The 23,107-nt window shown below is 37.7% G+C and overlaps 1 protein-coding gene across 17 annotated transcripts in view; it reads right to left on the minus strand.

The window, feature by feature from the left end:
* GPC5 (glypican 5) overlaps nt 1-23,107 on the minus strand; it is a 1,599,230-nt gene that overhangs the window by 672,070 nt on the left and 904,053 nt on the right. Inside the window, exon 8 of one of the 17 annotated variants that reach the window (XM_051850554.2) lies at nt 8,023-8,066. The exons of 15 other annotated variants lie outside the window; for them this stretch is intronic. In XM_051850554.2, coding sequence (XP_051706514.1) covers nt 8,032-8,066 — 35 coding nt within the window. In that variant the 3' untranslated portion in view covers nt 8,023-8,031. Of the gene's footprint in view, nt 1-1,055; nt 5,869-8,022; nt 8,067-23,107 lie in introns of those variants that run through there. One more of the 17 variants, XM_051850557.2, reaches the window with a different exon arrangement.

The following is a 23,107-nucleotide window of genomic DNA, read 5'->3' on the forward strand; positions in this document are numbered from 1 at the left end:
ATGGCTCCTGCCTTCGGATCAGCGCGATGCGCCGGCCGCGGCGGCCATTGGAGGGTGAACTAATGGCAAAAGGAAGACCTTTCTCTCTGTCTCTCTCTCTCACTGGCCATTCTGCCTGTCAAAAAAAAAAAAAAAAAAAGAAAAAAAGAGAAATAGTAGCACAAGGAGACTAATCTTATAGAGAATTCATTCCCACTTTATAAAATCCATTTAAAAGGAACCCACTTGTTTGCAATTTGAAATGTTTAATCTCCAGATACCTCAGATTCTATTTGCTAAAAATGAGGGTAAGAATGGTACCAGTCTCAAGGAATTGGTGGGGATGGGGAGAGGGATGATAAAATAAGACATTCTATGTGTTTTATATGCTGTCGTATTTATTATTACAATGTATTTGGTTATGGGGGAGAGTGACTGCATGAGTTCTCTGCATGCTGAGTGCAAAAAGCTATGCAGGATAGTGTATAGCCTATTTTGAGCTAAAGGAACAGATTAGTAAGAACTTACTATTCTGAATGTCCAGGAAAAACTCAGTAAGTGTTGATAAAGCACAACAAGGAGGCTTTATGGAGAGCAGATAGATATAGGAGCCACTGAAACAGGATTTTGCAGTGAGAGATCAATGTGCGTTGAAGCCTAACATTGTGGTTAAGTGGGAATTTATAGCTAAGGATGGGGAGCTGTTATCAGTGGATAGAAACTTACTAAGAAAAATGCATCAGGGCTAAGAAGGATTATGGCTAATTATAGCTTCGTGCTAATGCAGATCCTGGGAGAAAGCAGGTACTTGGGTTTCTGCCCACCACGTGGGAGATCCTCATTGAGTTCCTGGCTCCTAGCTTAGGCCCGGCCCAACCTAGCTCTTAGGTTCATTTGGGGAGTGAACGAACAGATGTCAGGTCTGTCTCTCTGCTTTCAAATAACATGAATATCTACAAAAATTAATTTTAAGAGGAAATTATATTAGGTTGATCAGATAAGAAGGTATTTAGGGTGGGTTCAGGGCTTTTTTTTTTTTTTTTAAGACAAATTGACTTACCAGGATTCTGTGTGCGTTTTGTTTTTTTTTTTTTTTTTTTTTTTTTTTTTTTTTAACAAGGAAGTGCACAGATGGACCTAGAAAAAGTCTGAGGGGCCTCCTTAAAGTTTGGTTACATGGAGCCGGTGCTGTAGGAACAGCAGGTTAAAGCCCAGCCTGCAGCACAGACATCCCATATGAGTGCTTCTTTGAGTCCTGGATGTTCCACTTCCAGCTCCCTGTTAATGTGCCTGAGAAAGCAGTGGAAGATGGACCAAGTCCCTCGGCCCTGGCACCCACGTGGGAGACCCAGAAGAAGCTCCTGGTTCCTGACTTTGGATTGGCTCAGCTCTGGCCTTGCAGCTACTTGGGGAATGACAGGGGATAAAAGACCTCTCTGTGTGTCTTTACCTCTCTCTGTGGCTTTATCTTTCAAACAAATAAGTCTTTAAAAAATTGGTTATACAAAGTAAACTTTGGGAGTTGAATCCAGGTGATAGAACAGGTGGAACTGACAGTTTGAGAAAGTACTCTTGAAAGTACTCTTGAAGCATAAAGGGGAACAGACATGGGTGATCTGAAGCAATCAGCCAGCCAGCCCCATCTTTAGGAGAAGTATATATATTGGGGTAAAGCCCACAGGCTCTGGATCAGCCACTCCACATACCAGCTGTGTGACTGCTCACAAAGTAGTTGGCATTTCTAAATCTTACTACTGCTTATAGGATAGCTGTAATAATAGTACCCAAAGCATGACAGAATAGTTGCTGTATAAATATTAGCTATCATTGTCTTAATTTGTTGTTTCTTCCAGTATCATGATAATATAATTAATCTTATGTCCATAGCAATGTTTTGTGTGAGATAATGGGAAGGAGAAACAGGCTTCCAGTTTGAGTGAAGGATCATTGTAGTGACCTAGGTTGAATGACTTTGGTCTGGGAGAAGGGCCAGGCCCATTGTTTGCATCTCATTAATGAAGATTCCCTGGGAAATTTCCTTGACTCCATTTCCCTTTAAACACTGCTTACTAAATTTGTGCTTAGCATTACAGGTTGAGCAGCCCTAATTTGAAGTTTAAAGATTTGAAACCTAAAATGAGCCAAAATCTGAGGGCTTTTGTGTGCCAACATAATACTACAACTAGAAAATTCCACACCTGACCCTCTGTGAGGGATTGCCATCAAAATGCAGGCACACCAAAAATATATAAAATTACCTTCAGGCTGTATGAATTTTGTGTTGAGTTAGATCTCATCCCCAAGACATCTCATTATGAACAAACATTCCAAAATATAAAAAAAAAAAATCCAAAACAAACACTGCCTGCAGGTTTAAAGCCTATTTGCATAAGGAATTCTACACCTGCAGTTAGTCTTCTCTGAGGACAGACCCCCTCACCATACACTGCTTTATAAATCCTCACACCAAAGCCCAAACCAAGGAAGTATGACCCGAGTCTGCTGCTGTTTCAGCTGACCTGGGTCCAGCACAAGCAGTACACTGAGCAAGCAAGAGATGTCGCGAGAAGTGCCACCATTCTCCCTTACACGGAATTTTCAGGAAAGCTCCCTGCTGTCCCTGACAGCTGAAACTGTATTTAGGCCCTGGGTTAACAACAGAAGAGCAAAAGTCGAGCCCACTTTCAGTGAAGTCGCCAGACAATTCCCAGTATCCCTTCTACGAGTCTGTTTCCCCTACGGAGCCCATGTGCGAGAGTGAAGCTTCAGTGAGACACACAGCCTTATCATTGCTGATTTACAATCCCTCCTTGCATTTCAGATTGACAGGAACCCAAATTTACAAAAGAAAAACTATACAAATTATTGTACTTTCTCCCTGGTTCCTTTGCCAAAGAGCAAATGCTGATGGATTAAGATTGCTTTAATTATTCCACTGAATTGTTCCAGCAATTACATCCTCTCAAATTAATTAAAAGTGTTGCAAACATTTTTAATGGAAATAAAGTTGCTCATGCTGTATGAAGAGATGGAAAATATTCCAAACAGATAGAAAAACAAAACAAAACAAAACAAAAAAACTCCTGAAGATAAACACCAACTTGTTTTAAGGCACATAGCTCCTTCACAAGAAGTTTTCTTATTTTATCTGTGGACTCCCACCTTCCAGTTTTTCACACGGATATAATCATATCTGCTAAAACGATATTTTAATACTCAATTCCTCTTTTACGGCTTAAAAAGTAGAAGCTTATGAGTTTCTTGTCAGTTCCAGAGGTCAGAGGACTGAAGCAGGACTCAGGTGTGGAGTGACCTGGAGATGCAAGGGGAGCATCTTCCCTTCCGAAAGCCCTGGAGAAGCTTCTCCGTGCATCTTTCAGCGTTTAGCCACTTCTGCACTCCTTGTCTAAAAGCCCCTTTTCTCCAAAGTCAAAGCCAGCAACAACCAGTCCAGCCTTTCTCACTCTCTGGTTACTTCCATCTTCCTCCCTCTTCTCCTTTATAGGGCCCTTTGCTGCAACATTGGACCCACCTGGATAATCTAGGCTCCTCTCATCTCAAAGGCAGCTGACTGGCAATATTAATTCCATCTGCAATCTCGAATCCCCTCTGCAGTATAAACTAACTAATTCACCAGGTTGGGGAAACTGAGAGGAAAGCATTTTTGGAAAGTCATTATTCTGCCTGTCCTGGGACAGCTGTAAAACAAAGATAGCATAGGAATAAGAATCTCCCAGTTTTGCTCTCTCTTAGAAGCACATGGATCTGCAGTGCTGAGGGACATTTTCTTCAGGATGACAGTCAGCAACAGATTGAAGCAACATCTTGGTAAACCATGCCTGAAGGATTGAAAGAGTTAACAGAAAATTACAGACCTAAGCCAAGGTGAGTTATCAGGTCTCAGAGGCCGAGTTCAGAAGGGTGAAATTGGCGTTTTAACAGAAAAAGGCTCTCAAATGGATGCTTCAGTGATACTATTAAAGAGGAGTGAATTCAGTGACCCTGGTTTCCTATGGCACTATGCAAAAATATGGATGAGTCTCATGTTCTTTTTGACTTCAGAGTCATTTATAACAAACTACCAAAACTGAAAAACAGAAATAGGGAATAAGCTCTAAACTGAAAGTAAGGCAGTAGAGAAAGGATTTACGCTCCAGCGGCCCCTAATTTTCACATCAGTGTGGAAGGTGCTGCCATGATAGAAAACAGCTGGGAAGACTCAATATAGAGTTTGGGACTAAAGTTACACTGCTCTAATCGTGTATGTTTTTTTATCCTTGATCCTAGCCATATAGAACCCATCCTAGGCTTCTATAAAGAAGAGGATAAACAGCAGATTACAATCATATGTATCAACAAAATGTATTCCATAATGGAAGTGAAAGTTTTATGTCTGTTAAGGAAAGCCCCAACAATGGTGGATTAGAAAGTTCTCTCTATATTAGAATCTCACAGCTTTTTTTTTTCTTTATAAAGCACTTGCATCTGCTAGTTTTACCTTCTGACTTGGATCTGTCAAATGAAAGCAAGACTACAGCAGATGAATGCTATCAAGTAGAATTCAGGCGACCCGAACCATTCAGGAGCACAGCTTTTATTCTCAAGATGCTAAATGAACTCTTTATAATTGTTATTGAGATAGCCAACATGGCGTGTTTTTTTATGATTTTAGAATGTCACAGATTGTTAACTTTTTGATGGGAGGGGTTATAACACCCTCTTATTTCTAAATGTTAGTTTACATACTGTCTCTGCCAGATTACTGTCATTTCAGAGACAAAGGCAGAAGTTTTGAATTCCTCAAAAAAATTACTGAATAATGATTGTTGACAAGCAACAGAAGGCCTCATTTTCTGACAAATTCTCAGAGGTAAGTGTTCCATAGATAGCAGACATAAAACCTTTCTGTTCCAAGGCATTATTTTTTTCTCCTATATCTGAACTGTCCTTCTATTCACTGAAAATTATTATCTGAAATAAAATCTGTCTTCCCAAGTTTTCCATTAAAAAAACTGATTTGTAAGCACCAGGACGATGAGAAGTTTGTCATATATATGTTCGATACAAAGGAAAACATATTGAAAATGTACAATTATATTTAGCAAGTGTAAGGAACATCAGTTAACTAAGGGACAAGTCTATTATTCAAGGTGATCATCAGCATAACTATTTGGTCATTTGTCAAAGAAAGCTGAGCTTTGAGTTCAGAGAAAAATATTTCCCTCTCCTTTGGACTGGTGCAGAGGAGAAAAGAATTGTGGATTTTACCAAATTATTTTCAATATTATTCCCTTTTATGTTGGTTCAGCTATCATTGAACAAAAACTCACTAACATCCTATCCACCATTGATTCATTACATACATTGCCTAGTGATCTTGGTGACAGTGTCTAGGGGTAACAGTACAGGAATGATCTGTGAAATATTTCACAATGGGGCAAGTGAAAAGGCCACACAATTAGAGTGGACACTGGCCATAACAGAAGATACTGAGGTCCCCTTCTATGCCAGGTGAAGTCTTTAGACCAGAGCAAGGGGCTAAGGGAGGAGGCATTAGGGTTGCTGGAGGTCCTACAAGACATTATCAATGCTAAGGCAGTGGCTATTTCTTGATCTGAAGTATTCCTACGTCCACGCAAGAAGAGTATTTCTGCTGCAGTAACAGAAAACTTGAGCTGAATGGTTTTGAAGAATAAGGAACTGCATCATTCTTATTTGATTGAAAGTCCTCAGGTGCTCTCCGTGCCACACAGCCTCCAAGCTGAGAAGTCCAAGATCAAGGTTCTGGCAGATGTGGTATCTGGGGGAGTTCATTTCCTGATTCACAGATTGCCATCTTCTTGCTGTGTTCCCACAAGAGGAAGGGCTAAGGAAGCTCTCTGGGATTTCCTAATAAGAACAGCATTCATGAAAGCGCCTCCCTGTGACCAAATCAGCTTATAAGGCCTCCAACTCCCAATACCAACACATTGGAGATCAGGCTTCAGCATATGATTTGGGGATGAAGGACACAAACATTCAGTTCCTTGTACTCACTGAGCTAATTTCTCTGACACTACCAAAAAGGCAACCAGCAGCAGTTGGGGGTAATTTAGTTCCTGATTTAAATCAGTAGGGAAAAGAAACCTTTCTCACATCTATGAGATAAAAGCCCCTTCCTTGGGTCAATCAGGAGCTCCTCTCTTCACCCTTAGCTCTCAAACTATAGTGTACATCACCTGAACTGAAGGGTTTCTTGAAACATGGATTGCTGAGGTTCCCTCCTCTAGTTCCTGGTCCAGTAGGTCTCAACAGGAGCCTAATAACTTCCTTTTCTTATAAGTCCCTAGGGGATGCTGAGTTATTGGACCATACTTGGAGAAGCACTGCCTTATCCATGATTGCTTTTCTGGGAAAAGTCACAAATGGATTGGCAAAGGCTCTGCTGTTCTACCAGTTCCTGGTAAAATGCATGGAGAACAATAGTTGACTTGGATTTCAGGAGCCACCATTAGAACTGAGGGCAGGATCACATTTTCTCCCGACTCACGTCATGGGAAGGTGTCAAAAAAGAGGAAGAGCAAGCTGATGAATTCTGGGTTGGAAATGACCACCAAATAACCCTTTTTAATGAAACCGGATGTTAGGAAACATATGCAGTCTCCATTGATTTCTCCCCCTTTGAAGAGCTCTTCTGATCAAGAATTGAATAGATATGTTTTCCTTCAACTGCTTTCTTACATTTCATGCCAAGAATCAGCTACTTTTAAATGCCTTTCCAGTATCATCTATTTTATTCATCAATTTTTTACGTATCTGAGGGCCTACAACTTATCCAAGGAACACAAAACTACTCTGGAATGACCCATAGAAAATACAATAATGATGCTAAAAGAGTGGCCATATACAGTTTGGCTAATGGTGGAGTGATGGAGCCAGTGCCTTAAAAAACAAACAAAACAACAACAAAAAAACCAGTATCACCAACTAGAATGCACTGGAATCTACAGGAAAGACTTGGTTAAGTGTGAATGTCTGCCTGATTTTTTTATGTTAATGCCCTCTTCTCAAAGCCATACACACATAACATTGTGCTCATTTTACCCACTTGAGAAATCACACACACTATAGTCAGGGGAATAATTCAAATGTATTTCTAATATGACTCAGAACCTCAGCTGCTCCTAACGTTTGTGTTATATTTAAGACTATGGATCCACAACACAGAATATGCTTTATTATATCATATGTGGTCATCCCTTGGTATCCTCAGGGGGAATGGTTGCAGGATCCCCCACAGATACAAAAATCCACAGATGCTCAAGTTCTTTATATAGAATGGCATTTTTGTCCCATATAACATATTTATGTCTTCCTATATGCTTTAAATTATCTTTAGATTCCCTATAATACCCAATGCACTGCAAAAGCTATGTAAATAGTTGTTATAGTTCTGATAGTTCTGTACTCTTTAGGGAATAATAACATGAAAAAAGTCTGTATAAAATACAGATGCACCTTCTTTACAAATATTTTCATTCAAGGATGTGAAACTCTCATATACAGAGAGCCAACTGTATAGTCATATTTTACACTTACTTAAACAGGTAAATAGCAATATAAGTAGTACTAAAGAAGAATTATAAGTTATTTTCACTAAATATAGATTGTGGTGACATGTTTGGATAATAGTTCAACTATTAAGTGACTGCTCAATCTTAGATTAGCCATTTCACTGATCTAGTTCTTAATTTCTTCATAATACTAATCTCGAATAATACCTTCTTTATGTTTAGAAGATCAGGAAATATCTTCATTCTTCAATAGATGTGGAACTTCTAAACTTGAAGGCTGACTGTATATTATGCTAACAGATTTTGTATCTTAAATATCATAAATAATCTATAATAACTCTATACATTATGGCCTACATATTCAAAAAATTTATGGCCATTGTTACAAATGATTATTAGAAGCTAAAGAGCCTCATTGATTTGCCTGAAGAGAACAACTATAGATTAAAAGACATCTAACCATAATTTCTTTCAATCAAATTTTACTTACATGGAAGGATCAACTTTTTTCATAATAAGAAGTAAAGATGAAACCTGAAAACAAATCTCAATGAAGAATCATCAAAATTTCCCTAAGGCAATTTTAAAAATGCACATTGAAGAACTTGAAACATTTTGAGTTATGCAGTAGGAAATCAGAATGCACTATGAGAAAAGGAACAAAGCTTAGCAATTTCCATGATTTATTATATCATAACTTCAAATATTTATGGTACTGAAAAAATTAAATATGTTCTCATCACTACAGTATTGAGAACATGTTAACCACTTGCATATGGTAGATGAGGATACAGATATAATTTTGTTTATGTGAGATGATAACTAGGTATAAATTTTTACAGTTCAGTCAATATCCTTAAAAATATTATATATATGCCTACTGTGTGAAAAGGTCATTGGGAATATTAAGTGATATTAAACAATCACAGATTCAGGGGCAAAGTTATTCTCAGTAGTCGTTAGACTTTCTGCAAACATTTGTTTCAATTCCTTATATTCTTTTTCAGTCAGTAGGCAACAGATTTATTAAAACCATTGGATGCAAAAGACTGAAGCTCAGCATCTTTAAACTTTGCACCTAGTGTCATGCAAGAAAGACAAAGCCTGAAGTTATTCCTAATTATTTAAATGACCACCCTATTTTTTTTCTTTAATTTGAGAGGTAGAATTACAGACAGTGAGAGGGAGAGACAGAGGGAAAGGTCTTCCCTGCATTGGTTCAGCTCCCAAATGGCCACCACGGCCAGAGCTACGACGATCTGAAGCCAGGAGCCAGGTGCTTCCTCCTGGTCTCCCATGCGGGGCAGGGCCCAAGTGCTTGGACCATCCTCCACTGCCTTCCTGGGCCACAGCAGAGAGCTGGACTGGAAGAGGAGCAACCGGGACTAGAACTGGTGCCCAAATGGAATGCCGGAGCCGCAGGTGGAGGATTAACCAAGTGAGCCAGAGCGCTGGCCCCACCCTATTCTTTTAACCAGCAGACACATCTTTCCACTTATAAAGCAGCTCCATAATTCCTTCCAGGTCTCAATTTCTCATATTTTATTATGAACATCTTTGTTTTGTATACATACAACATTTGAATTAAGGTCTTACTATGAGTGGCTATGTCTTTGTGTTGTTCAAAACTTTTTTTAAAAGTCAAAGCCTTCGGCCGGCGCCGCGGCTCACTAGGCTAATCCTCCGCCTAGCGGCGCCGGCACACCGGGTTCTAGTCCCGGTCGGGGCGCCGGATTCTGTCCCGGTTGCCCCTCTTCCAGGCCAGCCCTCTGCTGTGGCCAGGGAGTGCAGTGGAGGATGGCCCAGGTGCTTGGGCCCTGCACCCCAAGGGAGACCAGGAAAAGCACCTGGCTCCTGGCTCCTGCCATCGGATCAGCGCGGTGCGCCGGCTGCAGCGCGCCGGCCGCGGCGGCCATTGGAGGGTGAACCAGCGGCAAAGGAAGACCTTTCTCTCTGTCTCTCTCTCTCACTGTCCACTCTGCCTGTCAAAAAAAAAAAAAAAAAAGTCAAAGCCTTCAAATTTAAGGAATTAAGTAACATTATCTCCTCTTTGTTATATTTAGTTTAGCTGAAATTTGTATACATATTATATGAAACAGGAAAGAGGAATGACTTCATAATAAAATATATATATTGAAGTTTCAGTGGTTTATTAATTTCAGTATCTTAGTGTAGCCACTAACATTACTTTGTTTCTAATTATATGATTTTAGCTTGATATTCTTTTTTCTTTCTTTTTTTTTTACAGGCAGAGTTAGACAGTGAGAGAGAGAGACAGAGAGAAAGGTCTTCCTTCCGCTGGTTCACTCCCCAAATGGAGCCGGAGCTGCACCGATCCGAAGCCAGGAGCCAGGTACTTATCCTGGTCTCCCATGGGGTGCAGGGCCCAAGTACTTGGGCCATCCTCCACTGCACTCCCGGGCCACAGCAGAGGGCTGGACTGGAAGAGGAGCAACCGGGACAGAATCCGGCACCCCAACCAGGACTAGAACCCGGTGTGCTGGCGCCGCAGGGGGAGGATTAGCCTAGTGAGCTGTGGCGCTGGCCTTGATTTTCTTTTTGATTTTTGGTTGGTTTCCACTGAGTTCAGAGACTATATGCTGAGCCTCTTTTTTTGTGACCCAGCCTATTGACAATTTGGTAAATATCCTATGTGCACTTGAAAAGAATGTGCTTCCCATCATTGTTGAGCTTAATGTTTTTATTATTGGATGCAGAATTCTCAAGTCCATTATATAAGAACTGTAAATTATGTTGTTAATTCTTCATACTTTTACTGGCTTTTATCTGCTTTTTCTTTTAGGTATTAAAAGAGTTATGTGAAAGTTTCCCACTCAGACTGTGAATTTGTCTATTATTTAATCTGTGACAATATTTTGCATGTAAATTCAGAAATGCCATATCATTTTGGTGGATTGGCTTTCATCTTTTGAAATAACCCTCTTTATTTCTTTCTTTACTGTAAAATCTACTTTAGCTCATAAAATGGTTATAATAATTCTATTTAGTTTTAACATGTTCTTTTTCTGTCCTTTTAATTTTTAACCTTATAATAGCCATATATTTAAGATGTTTCTGGAGAACAGATCTGGTTGGTTTATGGAAGACCTTGTTTCAGAAGGCCTCCATCCTGAAGAAGGTAAAATTAAATAATCTCAGATAACAAACTTCATGTTGTTTTCCCATACATTTGTTTGTTTGTTTCTTTTGTTTTATTTTGTTTTTTTACTCACTCATGGTCAATGGCTTCCGTATACGGTCAGGCAGAATGGCATTGGAAAACCAGCCTAGTCAATGGATGATCCTGTGGCCCTACAGAAAACATTCTGGCAATTGAAGTGGGTACATTAAAACAGGACAGGTCTATGCCATCAGAGGAAGCCCTTCTGTAATCAGAAGGTGACTGGAACTAGAAAGTGGTCTTTTCACGCCCTCACTTGAGGTTGCCACCTTAGTCCATGGCAAGAGTGAACACTCAGGGGCTGTACCAATTCAGAGAATGGATTCAGCAGATATATTCCTCTTATACTGACGTACAAAATCACAAATAAGTATTCTTTTTGCCAACAGGAGAGAGATGACTAAAGGGCAGGTTCCTTGGGGAAAAGAGTATAGTATATATATTAAATTGATGATAATAGTCCCTGAAGACTACAAAGGGTTTTGATACAAACAGACATTTTCTCTGGACTAGCTTTTACATGTGTGGCAGTAGATACAAGTGTTCAGTGTTATAAAAGAACCAGAATAGAAGATACTACATCAATATGGTCTGCACATTCAGAATGCTTCAAGCCTATAATACCTAACAGTGAGCAGAGAGAGTGAATCCATGAGTAAGAGTTTGATAGAAAATTCTAAGAGACAGTTGAAACCTTTTTAGTCTAGATTTTTATCAAAAATTGTTGGTTTAGGAGCCTTCAGGAGTGTGCACTCACATTTAACTTGAGAGTGACCCAGGGAAGTTCCTACTGGATGGATTCATTTACCTTTCTGGGATATCAGGGGAATCAGAGTTGGGAAATTATGTTGGTATGATAATGCTGTTGTTACCAAGGTAGAAGAAGTAGATGGTACTACAAACTTAGGTTTTTTTCCCTTCACCAAAAGTTACCACTTTTTTCCCTATCTGATGCAGTGGTATCAGGACCAGGGCTGCAATTATGAGTGCAGGAAGCAGGGATGATCCCTACGCAAGAAACTGTAGCTCTACATTTAAACATCAAAATTAGAATTCTTAAGGGGAAAATGGTATTATTTCTACCTTCATGTCATATTGTAAATTGGAGTTGAAGGTAATGAAACTATAATATGTCTCCTGATACTCAACGGAGCTAACCAGCTATCTTCCTCCACATGTATTCATGGGAACAGGAAGAGGAGGAGGCATTTCCTAAGCTTATAACCTGGACTAGCACAAAGTGGAAGACTGTGTAAAGTTAAATGACAAATGGAAAGATGCATAAATAATAACTGAATGTAAAATAATGAATAATTAGTTATGCAATGAGAGAAATTGAATACATTAATACTTTAAGGAGGATTCAGAGCAAGAAATTATACTCTCTTTTGTTCAGTTACACCAGACACCTCAAAGGGTAGAACACTCCTGTGTTTGGGACCTGGAAAGACTGAATGGAAACATGTACCACTTTGTAAGGGATTCCACCTTGTACTAAGAGAAGTCTGGACTTCCAATCCTTGAACACTAACCTCTAAAGCCTTGGGATTTCCTGAATGATGAGAATCTTTGTTTTGTGTGGTGAACCCTTTTGGGCCACACCAGTTTATGCTGGTGAAGTGACATATATTGGGTCCATATAATACCAGCTCACCCTTCAGGGAGGGACATGTAGGAGGCTGAGTTGAACTATATGGGTGATCTTCCAATTGCCTATGTAAAAAATCCTAAAACAAACTGTGGACTTAAAAGCTTACATGATGTTTCTGGACTGGTCACACTGCACATTGTCACACATTGATGCTACAGAGAAACATGTCCTGAGCAAAACAGAAGTTTCGTGTCTGGCAACCTACCAGACTCTATTCTATGTATTTCTCCCTTTGGATCTGTATAGTCTCCTTGTAATAAAACACAATGATTAGTATAATAGATTTTGTGAGATAAATCCTTGTGAATTTTCAAAACATGCTTTTTCAGACCTCCCAGAAGTAGCAGTTGGTGTCAGAAGTGAGGACAGTCTTGTGAGGACTCATTTCCTTCTCACTTTGTAATCAGACCCTGAGTCCTTGCAATTAGTTTTAGAAGTCTATTCTAGATTTACCAGTCTCTGGGGCTATACCCCAAACTTTGCAGAGTTTTAAAAATATTTATTTATTTACTTATTTGAAAGGTAGAGTGGTGGAGAGAGAAAGAGAGACAGACACACACATAGAGAGAGGTTTTCACATCTGCTTGTTTATTCTCCAAGTGGCCATAACAGCCAGGACTGGTCCAAGCCAAAGCCAGGAGGCAGGAGCCAAGAACTTCATCAGGGTCTCTCAAATGGGGGGGCAGGATTTCAAATACTTGGGCCATCATGATCTACTTTCTCCTGTGTATTAGCAGGCAGCTGGATAGGAAGCAGAGCAGTAGGACTCAAACAGGCATTCCTGATATGGACATCAGCTTCACAAGTGGTGGCTTAACATGAGGTGCCACAATGCTGCCCCCTTCTCCGGTATTGCAGTTTGGCTTTTCTAGGTAATTATTAATACATATTAGTCCTGTTTCCACTTCCTAGACATTGTAAGGACCTTAGAACTCTCTAACCCTACTTAATTCTTTCCACTTTCATTTGATTTGCATATATGTGAAACCTCAAAGCCATTATTATAATTTTATTCAAGTCAGTTCATTTATAATTATTCATATATTCTTCCAATTACTATTCATTTCTTCCTGAATTTCTGTTTTTCTCACTAAGATAATTTTCATTCTCTCTGAATAGCTTTCTTTACCATCTCATTTAATGTATGTTTGTGGAACCAACTCATTATTTTTTGATGCTTAGAAATGCCTTTATTTTGCCTTCATACTAAATAATATTTTAATATAGCTTTAACTTTAAAGTTGGGTGTTATTGTCTTTCATACCTTTAAGATGTTAAACAATTGAATTTTTATTACACTTTTTTTCCTATTGAGATATTATCCATTAGTTGTATTTATTTTTTTCCAAGAAAAAGAAAATCTATTTTTGGCTATTTTATTATTTCCTCTTTGACTTTGATTTTTGCAGTTTAAACAAGACATTTTTTGTGAGGTTGTCTGGATTATTCTGTTTAGGAGTTATGAGATTCTTCACATATGGCTTGATAGTTTCTATTTTTCAAATAAGTTTTTAGAAATTCTTGAACATCATCTTTTCAGATACTGCCACTAACTCCTTTCTCACTATCATTCCAAGAATTCATTTACATCTACGTTAGACCTTTTTTTGTATTCTTTATTTTCTGAATTGTGTACAGTATGGTTTTAAATTAACTTTTAAATTTTTTTTTTCATTTTATCTGAAAGGCAGAGATGCAGGATACAGTCATAGGTAGATCTTCTGTCTCTTGGATCACTCCCCAAATGCCTGCAACAGCTTGGTCTGAATCGGGCTTAAATCAGAAACCTGAAATTCAATCCCAACCTCCCATTTGGGTGGCAGTGACCTTTTAGAAAAAAAAAAATTATTTGAAAAGCAGGGGGGGGTCACAGGAAAGAAGAAGCATTTTTTTTGACAACTGTCCAGTTCCTATCACTTGACTACTTTTTTTTAAATTAATTTATTTATTTGAAAATCAGAGTTACACGGAGGGGGGAGAAGCAGGGAGAGGGAGAGAGAGAAGTCTTACATCTGATGGTTCACTCCCCAATTGGCCACAACAGCTGGAGCTTTGCGGATCCGAAGCCAGGAGCCAGGAGATTCTTCCGGGTCTCCCAGGTGGATGTAGGGACCAAAAGACTTGGGCCATCCTCTATTGCTTTCCCAGGCCATAGCAAAGAGCTGGATTGGAAGTAGAGACTTGAACCGGAGCCCATATGGGATGCCGGTGCTTCAGGACAGGGCATTAACCTGCTGCGCCACAGCGCCAGCCCCTTGACTAACTTCTATTAAACATCACTCATAATAGTATTTCTCAGAAAGGCTCTATTTCCGCTATAAAAATAATATGAAGGACCACAATAAAGAAGAAACACAGACTTAGATGTGGTATTGTGATAAACAGAAAAGAAAGTTCTAACTGCAGAATTTTAACTGTCAATGGACAGATTAGTACAAAATTCTCATACAGCTGAGTGACCTGCAATAATTTTTCCAGGACTAGAGACATCAGAACTAAAGGATCAAAAGACTAGATAACAAAGGAAAGGCATAGTCTATGGCTAGAAATTACTTCAATTTTAAAGTAAATGGAATGTGAGACAAATACACAGAAATCATTGAATGAAAACAGAAAGGATCTGGGTTCCAAATTCAGTCATGAACAAGTTCTGTGGGTGAGGTTATTCAACTTCTTTGTAATTAACTGGTTTTATTTCTAAAATTTAAATTTTATTTTATTCTATAATTTTTACCCTTCCTTGTATTTCTAATATTTTGTGATTAGTATTTACTTGTCTATCTATTTTTCCATAATATTTTTTCAATAAAAAGAATGTGGTATGATTAAGTTTTGTCATTATTAAAGATGGGGAAAGGGTCACATAACCTGTCACCTTCAGGTTCTCAAGAGTCTAAGAATCCAATAGAATGAAATGTTAATGCTTTAAATTTGCAAATTTCACTATATTCTCAGTAAATGAGCAGCAACACTGCCTGTGGTATCTGAGACAGAAAGGAGATTACCGTTTTACTAGAAAATCTTAGGTTCTTAATGATGATATTTCCAAGGGTGCCAGTGTGCAAGCGTTTGCTCTATTTACAATGTTTTGTCTAAAAGTACTATGTCAAAATGATAAAACTTCACGTCTTTCCATTATAATTGTAGCCTGCAGTAAATAACTAGTTAATATCCACTCACTTGTTCAGTTGTCCATTAGCATTTTTCGCCTATTTATTGCCTTACTAATCTCTCTGAATCTATAACTACCAATCAAAATACCAAACTTTCAAACTCTTAGAGAGTAAAACAAATATTGCATATTTTGTATGCTAGATGTATTTCAACTGGGGAGCATTGGGCATGTGATTTTTATAAATTACCCAAAAAATAAAAATAAAATTACATTGATACCTAGAAATAATACAACTACCAAACTAAAGAGTATTTCCAATCCATCATTCTTGTGATGAAGAAATAATGAATTCCTATTCACATTCTTCACACCATTTAGAAACATGTTATTTCATATTTGAATCTGATTTTTGATATAATTTCTTCTAAGATATTTAGGTTGTATAGTATAAATGTAGATATAAGTATTTAACTTTCCCTACCCAGAAAGCACAATTAATGGGTGACAGAACTAAGGGTTAGAATTTAGGTGATCTGATTACTTGTATAGCAGTCCTGCTGATCCATAATGTTGCCAAAGAGATTTCCATTAAGCCAAAATAAATTGCCCTTATTACTGTATGCCATTGATAACAAAGCCAGCATCAGTCTTAAGATGTACTATTATTATTTTATGTATTGTAACAAAAAAAAAATTCCTAAATCTGTGACATATCTTAATGTTAATTCTATATAACTTGGTCATTCAAGACTCTTGTGTTCTGAAATTCCTTTAATCTCTCTCAAGGTTTCTGGCAATTTCTACAAACTTTAGTTGCATCACACATCCATCAGCAACCAAGCAAAGTAGAGCTTAATCTACTTACATGAATTCTCCTATCTTAGGTTCCCTAAAGTACTTGACTTTTGCTGTGAGACAAAAATGGATTTGAGTTTGTTCTTTAAAGTGTAAATAGTTGATTAAAAAATACCACATGGATGTATCACTGCTTAGTTCCAGTGACTCACTGAGAGGAAAAAATAAACTTTAATTTTAATCCTGAGTCATAGTAATCCATTTTTCTTTTTTGATTCTTTTTATTAATTATTTTAAGGAATAAAAATTACATAAGTACAACTTTAGGAATATAGTTATTCTTCCCATCATACCTGACCTCCCACCCACACTCCCACTTTTCCTTCTCCTCCCTTTCCCCTTCCCAGTCCCATTCTCTATTAAGATTCATTTTCAATTAAATTTCTACACAGAAGACCAACTCTATACTGAGTAAAGATTTCAACAATTTACACACACACGCAAACACATATATATACATGAAAAAAAAAAAACCTGAGAATTTTTTTTTTTTGACAGGCAGAGTGGACAGTGAGAGAGAGAGACAGAGAGAAAGGTCTTCCTTTGCCGTTGGTTCACCCTCCAATGGCCGCCGCGGCCGGCGCATCGCGCTGATCCGAAGGCAGGAGCCATGTGCTTCTCCTGGTCTCCCATGGGGTGCAGGGCCCAAGCACTTAGGCCATCCTCCACTGCACTCCCTGGCCACAGCAGAGAGCTGGCCTGGAAGAGGGGCAACTGGACAGAATCCGGTGCTCCAACTGGGACTAGAACCCGGTGTGCAGGCACTGCAAGGCGGAGGATTAGCCTAGTGAGCCGCGGCGCAGGCCCAAGAACTAATTTTACAATTCATTGAGAACAGAGGTCCTGCATGGGGAGTTAGTACACAGTGACTCCTGTTGTTAATGTAACAATTAACACTCTTATGTATAGTGTCAGTGATCACCGGAGGCTCTTGACATGAGCTGCCTACGCTATGGAAGCCTTTTGAGTCAGTATTTAGACAAGACCCAAAGCAAAGTGGAAGCGCTATCCTCCTTTTTTGATGGCCAGTTCTTTCTGCTGGGGTCTCACTCACAGAGATCCTTCATCAAGAACATTTTTTGCCACAGTGTCTTGGCTTTCCATTCCTGAATTGCTCATATGGGCTTTTCATACAGACCAGGAAGCCTTAAGGATTGATTCTGAGATCCAAGTGTTACTTAAAGTGATTCTATGAGTCTGCTGTGTGGACTGCTTCCCATATTGAGCATGCTCTCCTTTTTAATTCTATCTATTATTATTAGCAGATACTTGATCCTATTTATATGATCACTTTAACACTTAATCCTATCTATTTGTTCACTTTAACAATTAATTTGATCACTTTAATACTTGAGATGGCATTTTTACCACCCCAGCTTAATGGGATTTGGGGTCCCATGACAAGTTTCTAAACTGTACCCTTAGAAGTAAGTCCTTAGGAATGTATGCAGAACTATATAGCTTCATATTTACAAACTTCCTCCTTTCTCTCTTATTCCCACTCTTATTTTTTATTGAGATCCATCTTCAATTGACTTTATACACATAAGATTAACTGTTAAGAGTTCAACAAATAGTATGAAGAAAAAAAAAACAAAAAAGCACAAAAATTGTTTCTCAACATAGCAATCCATTTTTAAGATATATGACAATAAAACCCAACACTCGTAATACCAACCATGCACATTATACAATTAAAGTGGTAATTGCTATGGCTGCCACTTGGCCAAAAGTCATGTATGACTCCATCAATTATTAGACTTAACCAGGTGTCAGAAATGTTAGACATAATGAATACCATTCTCCACCATCTGATTCATAAATTTACTTAGCTAACATTTATATTTTTGTCCATAATCCTAATATCTTGCTTTGTTTCTCTTTAAGAAGAAAAGGCATAAACAATGGCAGCTCAAACTTCAGAAGAATAAAAATCATAAATGACCCACACAGTGATGATTCCTTAGCATTAGTATTCACTACAGCCCAGAGTCTGTATGTGCTTGATTAAAGGAAAGATGAAAGAACTGGAAAAGAGGGAATCTTTGTGTGTGTGTGTGTGTGTGTGTGTGCACACGCATGTGCATGCACACGAGTGTGTTTCGCCTTATCTGTGCTATTCCCATTTCTTTTGGCAAACGTGTCCTATATCCTTCTTTATGGATACACTTGTTATATGCTGACAATGAGGTCAGACAAAGAGGTAGCATCTTTTTACATGAACAGAACTCCATACTTACAATTATTGGTTTAATCATATGCCTGACCAAAGCCAGTCCAGTCATTGTACTGAAATCCTCTAGCTACAATGATTTAGTTTCCTTGTGGGCAGCTAATCCAATCTGCATCAATTAGAAACGTTCTCCTAGGGATTTTCATATATAAAGATACAAACTGGAATTTGTTTTTCCTTTCTGCTTGAAAATGTGTAAGGACACAAACACTAATGGCATTAGAAATCATGATTTTTAACCTTGTTCAAAGAAATACTCTGAAATAAGTTGTTTGGTACACAGCAGAAAATAAAATATATCGTAATCTCAACTGTTTAAATTTTCTGCGTCCTCTTATTGAGAGCTATCCACAGTTTATATGGGTCAATGACCTGTTTAACGTAAGTATGCTTGAGCTGGAGTTCTGCCATTTACAACCCAAGGATCTTTGGCTAATACAGTCACATAAATATATGTGTTTAATATATGCTCATGATTTGGAATAATGTAGTTGTTATTCTTTTGTGTGAGATGGAATGTAGCTTCATTGCATCAAAACAGCATATTATTTTGGGGTTCAAAGGTATGAATGAAATTTTCATTGAGGTTTTTTTTTCCTTTAGTTTTATTCTGAACTTGATATTTTAAAAGGAAACATGTGAGCTAAATTGTATTTGGCACTTGGGAAAATGTTATTACAAAAGAAAGAAAACTAAGATAGTTTTAGAGCAACACAGTCATCTTTTCTGGATATATTGTTTAAATAATAAAAATAAAGGTTGACCAAATATAGTTACATTGGCTGTACTTGGTATTCTCCATGAGAGTACACTTAGCAGAGACTGAAACAAGGGTAGCTATTTTTCAGCTTTACACACTGACAGAATTCAGGAAATCCTCAGCTTGCTCTGAAGTTTAGTTTACCCTTACCTGCAAAATTCTTATTTTCTCAAAGGAATTCCTGAAACACAAAGTTAGCTACAGCAGTCTAGAGGAGTTTCTTGTAGCTTTAAAAAAATGTTTAAAACGATGCAAACAGTATCCATCTTTCTGCTTGAATTTTAAAATAAAACTTCAATGTTTAGTGACTGACATAATCATTCACTACAAATGGGCAAATATCTTGGGCGTAAATATTAGTTTCTTCAATAATATTGGAATCTTGGGTCTTTAATATTTACCTATAAGATAGCCAAACATATGAACTGTAAAACTAATAGTGACCAATGTAATCTCTGAAATTATAGTCTTGTAATTTAAAGTAGGTAATATTTCATTTTAGACCAATATTTCATTTCAAACCATTTCAAGGCCAACTTTAAATTTATGTGAAATAAAAGAGCATTTCTAATATTGAATTTATTTCAAATATTGAAAATTAATTATTTTTTGTCACTGAAGACATTTTGGAATTAAAAGAGAAGTCTAATTTAATTTGTTAATTAGGCTTCTAACTTAAGGAGGGGCAACATTGAAATTAATGAGTTAAATCTATAGATGCATTACGTAACTGTTACACTAAATAAACCATAAGCTGGAAGTTGCTGTCTTGGAGACTGAAAGACACAAATCTGTCTCAAGAAACAGAAACATGCACTTCTCATAGGTTATTTCCTTTTCCCTGACTAAATGATACTGATGTATTCATTTTTATAGAAGTAACAATATATGTGGCCATCAGAATTCAATTTTAAAAGAGTCTTACTCTGCATAGCTTTAGTGCTACTTAGAAGTTTTGAGATTTCTTTAATTGCCTTTCATGTGTCAATGTCATGACAATGATTCACTGTCATTGACAACAAGTTATTTTCCCAGAAAGAGACTCAGAGAGTACTTGTTGACTTCTCCCTTGATAAGAAAGTCTTGTAAATGAAGTAGGTATTGCCTAGTGAATTTACTTACCATCCATGGGTCAACCTCTACAGTGTCTTAATTTTGGGATGGAATTAATGCAAATAAGACCTTGTTCAGACTTTTCCCCATTAGACCAATTCTCTGTTTCTGAGATGAAATGTCACTCATCTCCACCCCAATTATCAGAAAGAGATTCTTTGTGTCCTTTCATAACTGTAAGTTACTTGTAAAAATTATCCCAATCGCCATCCTGACTCAGAAGTAAAACTGTATCAGACAAGTACGTGACTTTTACCATTGGTTTCCAAGGTTAGGTAGGAGGAGGTGGTCTCCTCTTGAATCAGTCTTGAAGGAGGATTTCATCTTTCTAAGATTCTGACTCTCTTCACTGCCAATCCATTTACATTTGACCTTCATCAATATTTCACTCATGATGGGAACAAGAAAAATGTGCGAGCTCATTAGATAATAGAAATATTTGAACTACTTACTGGTCATAAATCTGATGCTAGAATACTGTGTGACAACTATTCCTACTGAGAAAAAAGTGTTACTAATTCACTAATAAGGGGCATATAAATGACATGCCAATGAGCTATCAGCCAACCTGTCAACAGAAGAAATCATGGTTTGACATCTCACAGGGATAGACTTATTTCTAGGTTTTGGGAATACAGTGGAGTACAGCACTCATAGGGAGCTTGTGCTCTCACTATCTCCCCCTACCCGTCCTTCTGTATATGTGTATCTGTATCTATATATCTATATAGATATATATGAGAGATGTCTACCAGGCAACAAGAGGGAAGTTGAAAATATTACAATACCGAGCTTTGTAAATATGTATCTATGCATCTATCGATTATCTATCTATCATCTGTCTATCAGAAATGGATGGTTTGAGTTTTATCTTATTTTTTTATATCCTTAGGAACCTCAGAAAGGGAAAATGTGAGTAAAGTGAAGATACTTATAAAGACATTAGAGATCTGTATTGGAGGTTTTTTTTTTTTTTTTTTTTTTTTTTTTTTTTTTTTTTTTTTTTGACAGGCAAAGTGAACAGTGAGAGAATGAGAGAGACAGAGAGAAAGGTAGTGGAGGTGTTTTAAATGAGCTCCTTCTGTGAGTAGATACTTTATCAAGGCTGTTATCCCCACTGTTATCTTCTAGACTGCTCACTCCTCTCATCTTCAGAGCCTACTCACATTTATTTATACAATCTATGATGTTTCCAATGTTCAGTTTTCAATATCTTAACATTTCCTGTATAGCAGGGCCACCCAAATAAATATTATTTTAACTTAGGATCATGTAATTCATGATAGACTACTTCATATTCTCTGAAGATGGAAAGGGGAGTAGCCTATGTTCACCCACTGCTTTCTCTGCTTGGAAACTCTCTGCTTCTGTCTTTGTGCCTTGTTTATCAGTAAGATGAGATGCTGCTGATGTTGAAAGTTCTCCCAGTTACCCTGTGTCTGACATGGAGAAGGAGAGGAAAGGGCAGCGTTATAGCTTTTGATGTTGGCATGTTAGAAAGCAGAAAACAGAATAGCTTAGCAGCGAGAGGAATGTTGTCCTTGGATTGTGAACAGAAGGGCCAGAAAAGAAGTTTTACAAACAAAAGTGAAATTTCTATAGGACTTCATGACCAAAGTCTTTAGTGAGGTCAGTTTTTAATAAAGCTGAGAGTAATTATATTGTGATTATAATTATATTTAAGACTGATTAAATATAGAACAATAAAAAGCTGAGCAAACCTTGACTTCTCTCTGTTGGGAGGCAGCTATGCTCACCACTATACCACCAATGCACACAGCTTCTTTCTCTTAAACTAATTTCAATTGAAATTTTAATAACATTAAACACATATATTTATGAATAGTGCTTTTAAACACAGATATCTTATCTATTAATGTTCCTGTGTAATAAGTAAGTATATGCCTTTAAAAAGAAACATAATCCCTAATTAAACCTTATAAAAGATCAGGAGCTATAGGCATAAATATTGCAATATTGATATTATTTTAAAATTGTCAAGCAATTTTACAACAGATACATTGTACTTATATTGACATGTCATGTAGCATTAATTTTAATGAAACACATCTTTCCCTTCCTAATAACTTTAAAACATAGAAAATATGTTTTTAAGATGTTTTTAATCAAAAGCAAAATTAACTCTTCTCTAATTTGTTCCCCAGTGTGCTTCCCTTGGTTGCCTTAGCTTTTGTTGTACAGGCTCTGAAAGATTCAGCAGTTCCCTGAATAAGGGACTTTACACATTTTGGATCCCATTATAGCACCACAGTGAGTACTTAAAACATAAATATTTAGTGAATTGATAAACAACTGGATCAATGAAAACCTGGGCTAAAGTTGATTTTATTTATTTATTTGAGAGGTGGGATTACAGAGAGAGGAGAGACAGAAAGGTCTTCCATCCACTGGTTCACTCCCCAAATGGCTGCAAGACCAGAGCTGAGCTGATCTGAAACCAAGAGCCAGGAGCTTCTTTGGGTCTCCCACATGGTTGCTGGGGCCCAACCAGTTGGGCCATCTTCCTTGCTTTCCCAGGCCTAAAGCAGAGAGCTGGATTGGAAGAGGAGCAACCAGAACACGAACCAGCCCCCATATGCGATGCCAGCACCATAGGCAGAGCACAGTGCCAGCTCCGAAAATATTTATTTTTATTAAATATAGGAA

Source organism: Oryctolagus cuniculus, chromosome 9 (assembly GCF_964237555.1).
Source record: "Oryctolagus cuniculus chromosome 9, mOryCun1.1, whole genome shotgun sequence".
NCBI classification, from domain to species: Eukaryota; Metazoa; Chordata; class Mammalia; order Lagomorpha; family Leporidae; genus Oryctolagus; species Oryctolagus cuniculus.